General features: G+C 36.3%; 1 protein-coding gene across 3 annotated transcripts in view; it reads right to left on the reverse strand.

Moving 5' to 3' along the window:
- CLSTN2 (calsyntenin 2) overlaps window positions 1-13,328 on the reverse strand; it is a 298,618-nt gene that overhangs the window by 16,875 nt on the left and 268,415 nt on the right. For all 3 annotated transcript variants that reach the window (XM_048954383.1, XM_048954385.1, XM_048954386.1), the window contains 2 exons: window positions 6,115-6,277; window positions 411-577 (listed from right to left, as the gene is read on the reverse strand). In XM_048954383.1, the coding sequence (XP_048810340.1) occupies window positions 411-577; window positions 6,115-6,277 (330 nt within the window). The remainder of the gene's footprint in view (window positions 1-410; window positions 578-6,114; window positions 6,278-13,328) is intronic.

A 13,328-nucleotide genomic window follows, 5' to 3' on the forward strand; every position in this document is an offset into this window, starting at 1 on the left:
TCTCAGACCACCTACACTGGAACTTCTTTTTGCCTTAGATGAAAGATATTCCAATTACATTTTGCATTGCTTTAAAGCTGCTTGAGTTCCAAAGAATTACTAAATTTTGATCTACATCTACTTCCGCAAGACTATGAAAATAAGCATGAATGAGAACATGACTTGGCAATTCTTACAGGCTGTGAAATTTCAGCACCTTACTTTCTGAGCATCTGCCTTGGTAATAATGGAAACATTTTGTTTTGCAGCATCATAGCTCTTCTAGTGTTCCACTTTTTCTTTTCATGACTTTACGGGAAATTACATTGGTTTTAGAAGCACGCTTGTACTGTGTGTACTCTACCTCGGTCCCTCCACTTCATAAATCATCTCTTAATTTTTATCAAGGACGATGTCAGTTCATTCCTTACCTTCACTCCTTGGCCAAGACTCTCAAGTGAATTAATATCCAGACCTTCCTTGCAGGCCTGCAAACAGGAAATCACTTTCTGACTCTCAATTTTTCCAGGACGGATAGTAAGACTGGCTAGGCTGCCGTGGAAATACTGAGCAAACCTAGGCTTGGTGACTTCACCTCCTGCAAGAAAGAAAATATAAAATGATTATTGTTATCGATACAGAAAACATAAATCAAATAATTCACGTTTTTTGGGGGTTGAAAATCAAGTTTAGCCAATTATTTCTGAAGTTCCATTTATTGCGCTAAGTAGAATTGCTTTGCAGGTTGTTGGATGGTACTAGCAACCTGTCTTTAAGTCAGTGTTCTTCCAGTACTGTATTCAGGCGCTTACAAAGCTGTGATAACATACTTTGAGACAAAAAATGGTTTCCCAAATCTGTGCCCAATGAAGCAGAGCATTTTCAAAAATGAATTGAGATTATTGGAGTGATCAAACGTGAATTTCACAACATTTCTGAGGCCTTATTTATTTATGCAGAAACTGTACCTGCAAGTTCTCTACTACAAGTTCTCTTACACAGCCTTTATCTTTTTCCTTCCTTTGACAGACCAAGATATGCTCTGTGTAAACAGTGCCTAGGTCTCTAGGAATACAGTATAAATTCAGAGCACTGACTGCACACTAATGTACAGCACTACGCTAAAAGGCTTACAGTATCTTAGCCAAGCCAGCTTATTTGGTGCTAGATGAGGTCCCATCACAGTACACTGCATTAGGCCCTCTAGCTATGCTCTATTCAGCTTCACTCTATGCAACTTCAAAGGAAGACTGATCTTTAGGAGTTGTCAATAAAATGTGATTATATACTGCCTGCAACAGTGATGATAGCATCTAAATTACTCTTGGGTTATTTAATGATTTACTCATTCTCCTCTAGGATAGTTTTTACAGCTTGCTTTTCCTGCAAGCATTAGCTGAATTGGTGCTTGTGAATTGCTGCCTACCTTGAGCCTGAGAGGGACCAAGAAAGCCACGCAGTAGTGAAGCCGTGCAGACTAATTGCATTAGCAGTGGATAAGCTGCTGTAATTGTTAGATAACTCATCTTCACAGCGTTTGTAGCTTTAGTTCCCAGTAACCTATTTCTGCCTGGCAATATACCTCAGGCTTGAACTTTAACTTGAAGATTTGTGTGTGGAACAGTATTAGGAATAGGGGATAAAATGGCAACTTTAGTTTAGGCTGATGTTACTGCCTGAAAGCCATCTCTTTTAATCTGTGCAGTAAAAGCATAACTTTTTCCTTACGTAGTAAGGAAAATACACACTGTTGTGCTGAGAGTAAAGAAGGTGTCTAGGCACGCTTTTTCTTCACAGCAGCAGACATTTCTGTTCTTTTATGTTAAGCCTACAGTACAAACTGCTGCTCTTTCTACTTCAAAGAAAGACCCTCAAAGAGAAATTATGTTTTTTCCCTTCTTTCATTTGTCTGTCAGTTATACAGAAAACTTCTTCTGGGCCAAATTTTTTAGAGGTTTCATGGAACCTTTCACATCAGTTTGTTCTGTAATGTAGGCCTTATCAAGACAATTGGTAAATAGCTAGTACCCTACAGGGATGCCAGTTCTTCCCAAAAATGTCATTACAATTATGTACTTGAATTGTCTTTAAAAGCATATATTTCCACTAATAATATAACAACAATGTACCTGATGATGACAAAAACAGGTGAAACCTTACAGAAGAAAGGAATCATTGCATTTGAAGCTTCTCATATCCTTAACATAGTTCTGAAGACAGCAAGCTCTAAGGTTAAAACCTTAGGTTTTGAAATTTAGAAACATGCAGTAAAAGTGTGCCAGCAGGTCGTAACAGTTCTGATGAGATGCAAAATGAGAAGCAGTCTCAGATAAGCTAATGTATTTAAATATGAAACTAGTTCCTTAAAATGTATGAAGGGATAGACAAGAAGCTAAAACAAAGAATTTGGTGCTGTAGCTATCTCTGGCACTACAAGCAATGTAAACCAGCTAAAGTGATCCTACAGAGCTGCATGACTGCTGCTTACATCCATGCACAGCAATTTCAGGTAAATTTCAGGTAACAAATTCAATTATTATTTTTTTTTCAGTTGTTATTTCATTTCAGATTAATTCTTCTCAGTTACAGCAAGATGGTTCATACTAGGACAGTAGCAATGTAACAGCTGATAGCAGGATCTGAACGGACACTGGGGGATGACCTTGTCTGTCCACTAGCCCCAAGACAAGATCACCTGTGCCCCATTGTAGTACATACACAATATGTATGTACCTGTACCATTCTAGAGAATTGCCAGAGATGTTCTAAACTCTTCTGAAGACAAAGGTTCGTGAAGCAGTCTACTCCATTGCTTACTGATCTTTATAGTGTCGAAAGCATATTCATAAAGAGAATGTTATCTGTCAAAATATTACCATACTTTTCCCTCTGGCAGTCTAACCAAGATCTTTCCTTTAACTGTTTCCACCTAGAACTGCAGACTCTGATCATCCCTCTTGTTCTTCCTGGAAGTGCTGCTATTATTTACTGATCACAGCTTACAGGTCTAAATGTTACGTGTGTCTTACAAAGGACATCCCTGTTAATTCAGGATAGCATGAAAAACTAGCCTTTTGCACAGGACTAAACACGAGCAATTGTATATGCACACTTACAGAACAAATACTCTTTCACATAATTAGTAAGAATATGCTGCCAGATAAGCGTTTCATAAGCACCTTTTGCCAGAGCCAAAGACATACGATATACCTGCTAATTTTATCCACTAAGGTGAATAGATGTCATTACATCTGACTCTTATCACATCACTTGTAATTGCACTGTGTTGACGTTTTCATATTCTTCTACATCAGCATTTCAGAATCTTCTCAGCTTAACAGGGTAAGTTAACTTGATGTGTTTCGGTAGTCAGCCAATTATCAGTCCCATACAGCTCAAACAAATAGAACTCAACTCCAGAAAGGTGGTACAGTAGCATTAAGACCTTCCTAATAAATAAATAAATCATAACTCCTCAATTGCCTAGCATCATGTTTCACTCAGCTGTTTACTGATTATTATTAATATGCTGCAAACATTATTTCTTGGGGGATACTTCAGAAGTGAGCAACAAGGGAAATGCTGACTGTCCTTACTGTCAGTCAGGGGGTTAAGGTCGATGTCTGCAACACACAAAAGGCTGAAAAAACCTTTTAGAACAATGCCACTTACTTATCCTCATTACAGACCCTGTATTACAAATCTCAGCTGCTACTTTTATCACACATTCTTGACACCAAAACAGAATACGGGTCCTTCTATGATTTGCTGATCACCCCACTGGTTAAAACCATTGTAACAGGCAATTGTTCCAAGACAGAAATAGTTAAGACATAATATAGACACATGGCTTAGAACAGACTGCCAGAAGAAACCAAGAGCTGCTTCTGGAATTGTCTAAATAACTGTAACTGCCTGGGGCAGTTCCTATCTTAATGTAACAACAGTATTCCCCAAAATCCTCACCCAATTCTAATTACTATCAGAAAAAAAGGAAAAATAGAAATCTTGCTTGTAGTTTGCAATACTTTTTCATACAGCACTGCATAAGAATTGGTGTATTACTGTTGCAACTGCAAAATGGTTTTAATTTTTTCAGTCACAGTTATCTGCCTGCAGATACCACAGTGCATACTGCCTATATAACCTGTTCAGGAAGGAGTTTCAAATGCACCAAGTTTGGTTGTGCAATTTTTAATCTTAGGTCACATGTACTGTATATTAAATGAAGTAATACAAATAGTTTAGCCTAAAGATGGTTTAACTCCTACTCCTAAATAAACTCCTTCACAGAGGCATAGTAGTATTAAATGTTAACTACATTAAAAACCAAGAGATATTTGCTAGAATATTATGATAGGACTCTAAATTAAGGCAGGAGCTCTGCGTAGACCTTACCTGTAATGAACTCCTTGAAAAAAGAGCAAAGGCTTTGAAATTATATTAAAAAGAAAGATTATACTATAACAAAATCCAGCATACATTATTTTAGGTAGAGGAAAATTAATACTGATTATGTCAAAACAAAAAGTAAAAAAACATTTCTATAACCTTTCTCATGCCAGATGTGCTGTTAAAGCTGGAAACTATCCACCATGCTTGCTTTTAGGTAAGTCACAGACTTCCTTGGGCTACATTAAGCTTTACTCAGTCTCTGACAAAATTAAGTTAGAGTTGGTAAACAGTTTGATAGGTATTTCACAACATACTTTTAGCTAAATAAAAAGGACTAAGATTGCCTTAGATTTTTAGTACCTTAGAATAATATTAAAGGTATTCTGTTATATATATTCAACATTAAGGCAATACTGCAATTCGCTTGTTCATCCTGTGGAGATGAAAGGGTGCAAACATCAGGTAAGGATGGATCAGTGTATATTTGTACGTATGTATAAGTGTAATAACACAGTGATTAACTAGCTATCATAATACTCATCTGAGTTCAAAATGTATCAAATCTTGTTTTTACTAATAGTGTGGCTTTATTCTTCGTTTTACCACCAAAATAAAGATTGGATCTTTACCCCCAAGGTAATCATAATCTAACAATTGGATTTGCTTCTAATGTTACTCATGCTGAATAGCTCTGGCATACATAAGATGCCCAAATTTTTCAAACAAAACACTGTGCAGAAATCAGACTAGCGAACAAGTTAACAAGAAGAGAGAAAGGGAACCATCATTAAAGAATGGTGAGGAAATAGAATCTATGTGAAAGCATGTTTTCCTAATTGTACAGTTCGCTTCACACCATGCTTCATGACTGCAATAAGTGAAAACAAGACAAAGCATAAACAGAAGTTTAACACGGAACAGTAACAAAGAGAACTTCACAAGAGCAGATAAGCAGAAAAGGACAGTTTCAAGTGAAAGCAGAGAACAGAAAAGGAAACAAACGTTGGTATAAAAAGTATGAAAAAAGAAATATTATAAAAGGTAGGAAACAGGATAAACTAATATTTAAGTTGAAGTATGTCTTTGGAATGAGACTTTCAGGTTTACTTTACCCTCACTTTTATATCTGAGTAAATTCTTTAAATCAGTGGAATTACTGGTAATACACCATCGATGTGGTGGAATCACTGTCCCCCAGTCACTGTCCCTGGAGATGTTCAGGAAATGTTTGGATGTGGAAGGAACATCCAAACAGGATAAGGAACATGGTTTAGTAGGAAATACTGATAGGTGGACGGTTGGACTGGATGATCTTAGAGATCTTTTCCAGCCTTGGTGATTCTGTGATTCCATGTGAAGAGTGCAGAATTTGTCCAGAAGTAGTGAAAAAAACAACAAAAATATCATGCAGAGATTCAAAGCGGAGTTGCACTTTAGACTGCTATTTAGACAGTTTGCTTAAAGTTGGACATTAAGGGAAGTATTTAAAAATAGTGAAGTCAAAAGATAAAGATGATAATATTTCATATTAAATATACAAACTAGATTGAACACTTCTTTAGATGGTGGAACTGTAAAGCTTGCTAATGTCCTACCTGTTTTTATCCATGGACTTTAATCAATTATTAATCTGGATTCTCTTTTTATACCAAAAACTTTTAGTAACTTTCATTATTGAAGTATCAAGACAAGTGAAATTCCATTTTGAATTCAGAATACTACTTTCTACTGCCATATTACCTTGCCAGCAAGCACCGACTGTCAGCTGCATGGCTATGTGCGAAGGGTGAATAGGCCAGTCATTGGTCACAAGGTAAGGTTCATATGTCGTTCCATCCATGTATAAGGTAACAACAGGAAACTCAACATTGACAACATAGTAATGCCATTCTTTATCACAAATCTGAAAAACAGAATGTGAGAGAAAGATTAATTAGCATTTAGTGACTGGTGACTAATTTTGACATCCCATACACTTTTATAATTGTACAGTTTCTAAATTGCACTCAGAAAAGAAACAGTTATTGCAATTTATACATTGTTAAAATTAAAGTATAAAACTACTGTGATAAATGCATATATTATACACAAAATATATTTGGTAAAAAAGGCATTTTAAAGCACACTCTTTGAGAACAAGACATGGCTGAAACAAACAAAAAGACCATTGATTTGCGTTGCATTCTTGCTTTTGTTAATACATAAAATTAACTTCCTAATATCTATATCAACTTTTCAAAATACAAAATTGAATGTAAGAAGTGTGTACTTGGTACGTTTTGGCACTTACTGGAGGTCCTTTTTAGCTTTCATTCAAGAAAATACATAGCACTTAGATTAATTACTATCAACTTTATGATTCACTGACTGTCGTTAACTATTGCACTGGTATCTAAAAAGTCCTGTTCAATGCCAGGATTTCTGTTGTGCTCTGTACACACACATATGAACTGAGTTCAAGCAGCCTCAGGCAGGCAACCCAAATCTTCCCTGTGCTTCTTGTTTTAGTCTGTTTTCTTCCCCCTGATATTCTGCAAAATGAGGATCCATATGGTTTCACTGATATGCATCAGTTTTGAAAAGCAATAGCCACAGTTACACTGTACTTCCAAGGTGAGAATATCAGTGTCAAATCTCACAAGAATTTCTGAACAGGACAACCAGGGATTACTGCAAGACTGTCACATTTTGTTTGCAAGCTGAATCAGTGCCTCTGCAGACAGAAGCCTAGTGTGCAAATATCAACACTCATCCAACTCTTTTTTTTCCTTTATCTTTCAGATTTAAAAGTTCAAATAAATAAATCACAGCAAATTGGAAGGACAGGCTATGTTTTTAGAAATAAAGCAGTAGTTACAGTCATGCTGCTTTCAGTTCTGCAGAGATACTTGTTCTGATGTATCACGAAACTGAAGTGCTTGAATGCAGATATCCTTGCTGTTTTCATAGATGCAAGCAGAAAAGTGACATTTAAGCATAAAGCTGCCCTTGGCCAGGTTACATCTATTTCCTGCAGTATCTGCCCTTTGGAAGCAAAAGCTAATGTTTTGTTCCAGAAGACACTTAAACAAGAACTTAATAACTTCTATTTCAAATGGATACATTTATTACTGCAGACATCACAGATCCACAGCAAGAGATAAATGCAGCAAAGTGGCTGCTGGAGTCTTCCTGGTGTAAGCAGTAGACAGCACAAATATTTTCTGAAGGTTAAATGAGCTGAAACCAAAATTGAAAGTAAATAAATTGGAAGACTGGAAACTTTATCGAAGAAACAGCAATTGTGAATATGATATGCAGCTCTGTCTTTCAAGTTAAAACAGCTCACCAAGTGTCCTGACCTGATCATTAGACTGTGATTCATCATAGCCCCACTTGCCAGCCATTTTATATAAAACAAAATAAATGATGTGCCTGAGTTTGAGAGACCTTGTGTGATAAAAACGACAGGGGTTAATATTTCACATTTTTCAGAGAACCACCTCACAGCATTTCTTTCTTGTAACCTTAAGCTGCATTGGTTGGAACAAGCCAACTACTATTAAATGAGAGCAAGCAATCCTCATATTTAAGGATAGAACATTTCAACATGGCTACAACAAACATTTGTAGCCGTCATATACATAAAAAGCACTGCAATGTGTAGCTGGTCTGATTATTCTAGTGACTGACCAATAAGGCAGTGACATTTTTCTAGAGAAAATGCTGTCTGGAAACACGAGATTGCACAGTCTCCACAACTTAAGAATCCAACAGTGGGTCTCCAGTGGTTCCAAGAAAATGCACACGTCCTGCTGCAAACCGTCCACAGTCAACAAATTACTCACTTTAATTTTTTCTGATACATTTTGGAACATAAGATACAGCAGTTACAGACAGCTTGATAAACTCTTCAAACCATTACTTGTGCGTCTGTGAGCTGTTCCTTAAACTCCAACACTTAAATACAAGGTGTTTTGGTTTTTTTGCTTTTTTTTTTGTTTTTTTTTTTTAAATGAGAATTCAGGCATTTAAAATCTCAGCTTCCTTACTGATTTGAAAAGCACAGAAGCTCCTGGGTTATTAATTCTCATATGACTGCAGTAGAGTTTAGGTACTCAGGTACAAAATATAATCCCCTGAACTATCTTCAAGCACCTGTACTGAGTCCCAGCATTAAAACAAACTTTATACAAGATGGAAACAGAATTATTTAAGAAACTCTGGAATACATCACAGCCACTCAACAGCACGTACTATTTTGTATAACCAACAAAATTAGAAATAAATAATTGTGGAGTGTAATTTGTTATGCTATTATTTCAGACATCTTCACCTTGTTAACACAGAATGCCAATATTTCCCGAGTGCATTCCATCGTAGCAACAGAACGTAATGATGGCAGTGAAGCAATGAAAATAAAATGATAAAATAGACTAGCTTGGCAAATAAAGAAATTGTAGACATCTCAAGTAAGAACTTTATTAAAAAAAAAAAAGTCTAATATGCAAAGCTATCCTAATGAGATAAAATTACAGATGAGTAAGCTTGGCTTTTGAAGACTGCTGGATTGCTAAGCTGGTCTAATCACTTCATCGCTTCAGTCTGCCTCTAAACATATTAATCATTATCACAGTCAATTAACCATCTTAAAGTCTCAGTGATGACTATAAACCATTACACTGCAATACGGTTTTATGAAATAGAGGAAAATCAGATACAAGCCTGTGAAGAAAGTTTCTCAAGACATGAAAGCTCTCAGTTTTTTTCTCCTTTATACTGGAATGCTTAGGAATGGACTGAAATGAAACTACTCTGGTCTGAGAAGCACATGACAGTCAGAAAGAGTTCCTCGGTCTGCAAAGCATTTCTTTTATGACTTTGTACATAAGGTCCAGATATGCACACATGAGAACATGCCCTTTACAGCTCAGAGATGTTTTTTAGTCTTGGTTAGCTTACCTGGGGCATCTGTTTGGCTAGATACAACAGAGAACCTGTACTTCAAGAAGTGCCCCAGTGCCTTGGATCAACAGCAAACATTCACAATCCTCTAAGTGGCTTCCTAAGAGCCCCTTTTGCCAGCTATGTTCAGTAGTCAAGAAGTTCAGCCACACAAAGAGCTGCATACATCCAGCCAGTGCTACTTAGTGCCTGTTTTGGTTTATTCCTTTAGAGTTGAGAAAGTAGTTATTAGTTCCATTCCATCTATCAAATGTATGAAGCTTTAATTTAAATTTGTATTCCTTTCATGGAAAGCTTAGATAACCTGTATATCATTTTTGATGAGAAATCTGGATAGTCTCAAGAATACAGCAATCTGTGCATTCATTTCAGATCTGCTTCAGATTTTGTATTAGAATCCTAAATTATTTGTTTAATTCAATCATGGCATTCTGTTGCAAACATATTCTAGACATAAATGAGAAAATTAAACAAGCAAACAAAAAAACCCACGAAATGAACAGAATGGAAAATTTGAAAATGCTATAATGCTTTCAACCTAACTTCCCCATTTTTTCCTTGCACTGTCGTTAGGTAGCATCAGCATAGCAGTACATGCTCTGAGTTAACTAAGTTGCATTCTCTGACAGAATTTTTCATGCCAGGTATTTGCAAGCAGCAACAGAGGAACTTGTTCGCTAGGTTACAGCCTCATTCTTACATTTCTGATATGCTGCCGTCTCATCTGATGTATTTTATTTTTTCACCTACAGCATTTAATCTATTATAGTACCTTCAATACTGACTTACACAAAATAAAAAATATCACTACTACAGGAGTCTTTGATTTTGTCCTGCCCCTTTCTCAGTTTTGTCTTTGCTAACACATTGCTCACAACCTGGTCAGCTGATTGCCTCAGGACCTTTCACTCACACATGCATTATGCTTAATTCCAGTCTTAACAACAGACTCAAGCTTGAGTAGTTTCAAAAGAATCTATTTGCCAAAGCAAATCCTAAGCTAGGTGAGAACATTAGTAGTGTTGTGATGATGCCCATGTTCAAATGCCATTGGAAACATTAATGGTGCTAGAGAACCTCCTTCAGGGGCCCAAAGTTGAACACTTGGGCTGAAGAAGAGATGAACTGCTGACAGTGACTTCTGTGCAAAAAAATTGAAAACAAGGTTAGTTAAAGAGAATGTTGCAGTCATTGCCAACATCTGGGCTGGTGAAACCAATCTGAGATCTGCTTTCATTTCTGTCAGCCTGGAGGTGTTTTAAGTCTGCTAACACAGAACTTAACATATTGAAAGCGAATAAAAGACAGAAATTGCAAAAGTATTTAGTTTTCTTTCTCCCTTTTTCTTTTCATGGAGAAATTCTATGCATTATTTCCATTAAACTTTTGGATTAATTAATTCATAATTCTTATCAGTGGAGATGACATAAATTGGAAGAAAAAAAAAGTGCAATGTTGTTTCTTCAGCCTAGCCTTCCATAACATGAACCATCCTGCTTGAACTGATGAATGCATGCTGAAATGTCACTCAAGGACATACTGGCCATTGAGAACTGTAACTGTCTCTAAGACCACAGAGCACTTGACTAGCTGTCTTTTCTTCATCACAGATGAATTCTGTGTCCCTTCATTAGATTTATTTTCTGCTGTAGTGTTTCAACAAGTAAAACATTTTACTTAGATCACTCTGTACTGGATGAAGCTATTATAATCATTGAAAGCAAAAATCTTACCATTGAGTAACTGCTTTATTGTCAAGGATGTCACTATAGAGTAGATCGGGTCATCATCAGGAAAACTTCGTAAGCATGTAGAGCTCACTGAGGCTGTGTATTTTGAACTCATTCCATGAAAGAAGACAACAAATTCAAGGAATCTCCTTTTGATCATATGCTTTAGCATTGTCCATTTTGTTGTAGCACCCAGATTTACCCTGTTCTGAAAGCAGCCCCCCTGCTTCAAAGCATGGCATCTCTTACCCTTGTTCAGAGTACAGAACACAGATCATATTTGAATAGAGATAGAGATATTATTTTTGAGTTTAAAAAGGAATACCGTATCTTTCTTTCTATCTCCAAAATAATCCTTTCTGAAAGAGCTATGTAAAATTTACAAATTTTGTCACTTGCCTTTTTTTGTGACATCAAATAAACATTAAATGGCTTCAGTGTTTCTGGATAGAAACGATAATATTTTTACAGCAATGTGCAGAAAGCACTGAACTGAATATAAACAGAGAGCTCAAAGGTAACAGATTTAAAGATTCTTCAGGACAGTTTCATTGCAGCTCTGACAAGGACTTAAGGAATCACATTAATGTAGGAACAAAAGTGTTGAAAAAGAAAACCAAGCTGTTAATTTGGAAATGTGGCAGTGAATTTCCAGTCAAAGCTAAAACATTATGCACATTTCCATATGTTCATTTTTTCTTTTTCTCCAGAAAATGCTGTACGTTTACGTATGTCAAATGGAAAGAAAATTTCCTAAGAGCTTTATGTAGTCTATTTATTATGCAGAAGGTTACTGAGTTTTGCATGAAGGCAGCCCAAAGGTGAGCACAGACAAGGCTTTCTCTTGTCCCATTCTGGGGTCTGTAGCTTCTGTCTCTGATAAACAAGAACTTGAAAAACATTGTTCAGTTAGTTTTCTACCGTTACATCAGAACCTCATCTAGAATATTAACTGCTTTCCTGTTGTCAATTCTCATCCACAAACTAATACTATTATGGCACATTAGTTTGAGAAAAAAAAAATAAGAAATTATCTTGGGGCATTGCTTTTGCTGTAATTCCACTGCTCTCTTGACCTTTTTAGTATATATTTGCTTCAAAAGCACAGCTACCTGCAAAAACTGATTAACTGATATAGGGAAATAAGTTGCACAATTGACTTTTTCTCTCTTTTCTCATTGCCTATGATAACCTTATGATTTATCTTTTTTTCTTTTTTTCCCCCATCACCACAAGATACACTGCTATAAATATCCTAGTGTAGCCTGCAAGTATGTAATTCAGTATTCAGGCTGTGCTTACTTCACTGGATACCTGTTTTGTAACGCAATGAACACAAATATATTTCTGTTGTGAACATGCAGGCTTTACAGTCAAAATTTATTTTCAAGTTGCCTTTTTCCTACAGTATAATCAGCAAGCTTACTCATTTTGGGGAAAAGCTGTTGGAAATAAACAAAAGCAAAGTGCAAACAGACTAATCAGATTCATCTAGCAATATGAATTGCTATGTCTTGTGGCATTATTTATTCTGCCCCAGTAATAGGCTGTTGCATTAGGCCTTATCTGCCTGTTCTCCCCCTCTGCCATTAAATTTTAACATCCAGATATGTTGGTTTTATTTAATTTAGCACTGCAGAACTCAAAAGGATTTAAACATTAGGGGAAAAGGGTCAGTGTAATCTTGACCACTAAGTGGAGCTGTTCAGACTGCAAATAGCTCACAATTCCACAACACCCTAATAACTCCACAGCCTCTTCAGAAAATTTTAAATAAAGCTCTGCAATATTCATGTTATATACTGGGTTTTTCAAAAATCATCTCTTTGGGTTTCTCCTTCTACATTTATTCTTTAGCAGCTGTTTCACATTACACTTTTTTCACTCTCTAAAATCAGTATGCCCTGCTTCTGAACTGGCAGTAGATAAAAGCATGTGTGCACTAGTTAAGGCAGAATGGAAGAAAAATTTATTGTATGTAGGAAAAAACCAAAGGAATCAATATATTCTCACCATTTAAATTAACAGGCGATGGATCGTAAAGCGGAATCTCAATTTACAAGTTCACTGCTTTTGTTTGTCAGAATACTGTTGCAGACTCATCATCCATACAAAAAATTGCAGTTTGGATCTTGAATAATCCTGCTCAAATTTGATCACACAGCATCTCTGAAAAAGTTCTGACATTCTGACAGCTGGTGGCAGGCAGTGAAGGGAGAAAAAACCAACAGATTGCTTTGCTCTGGACTAGTGCTTTTATGCTATGAGACTTGAGCATCA

This window comes from Lagopus muta, chromosome 9 (genome assembly GCF_023343835.1).
Source record: "Lagopus muta isolate bLagMut1 chromosome 9, bLagMut1 primary, whole genome shotgun sequence".
Lineage (NCBI taxonomy): Eukaryota > Metazoa > Chordata > Aves > Galliformes > Phasianidae > Lagopus > Lagopus muta.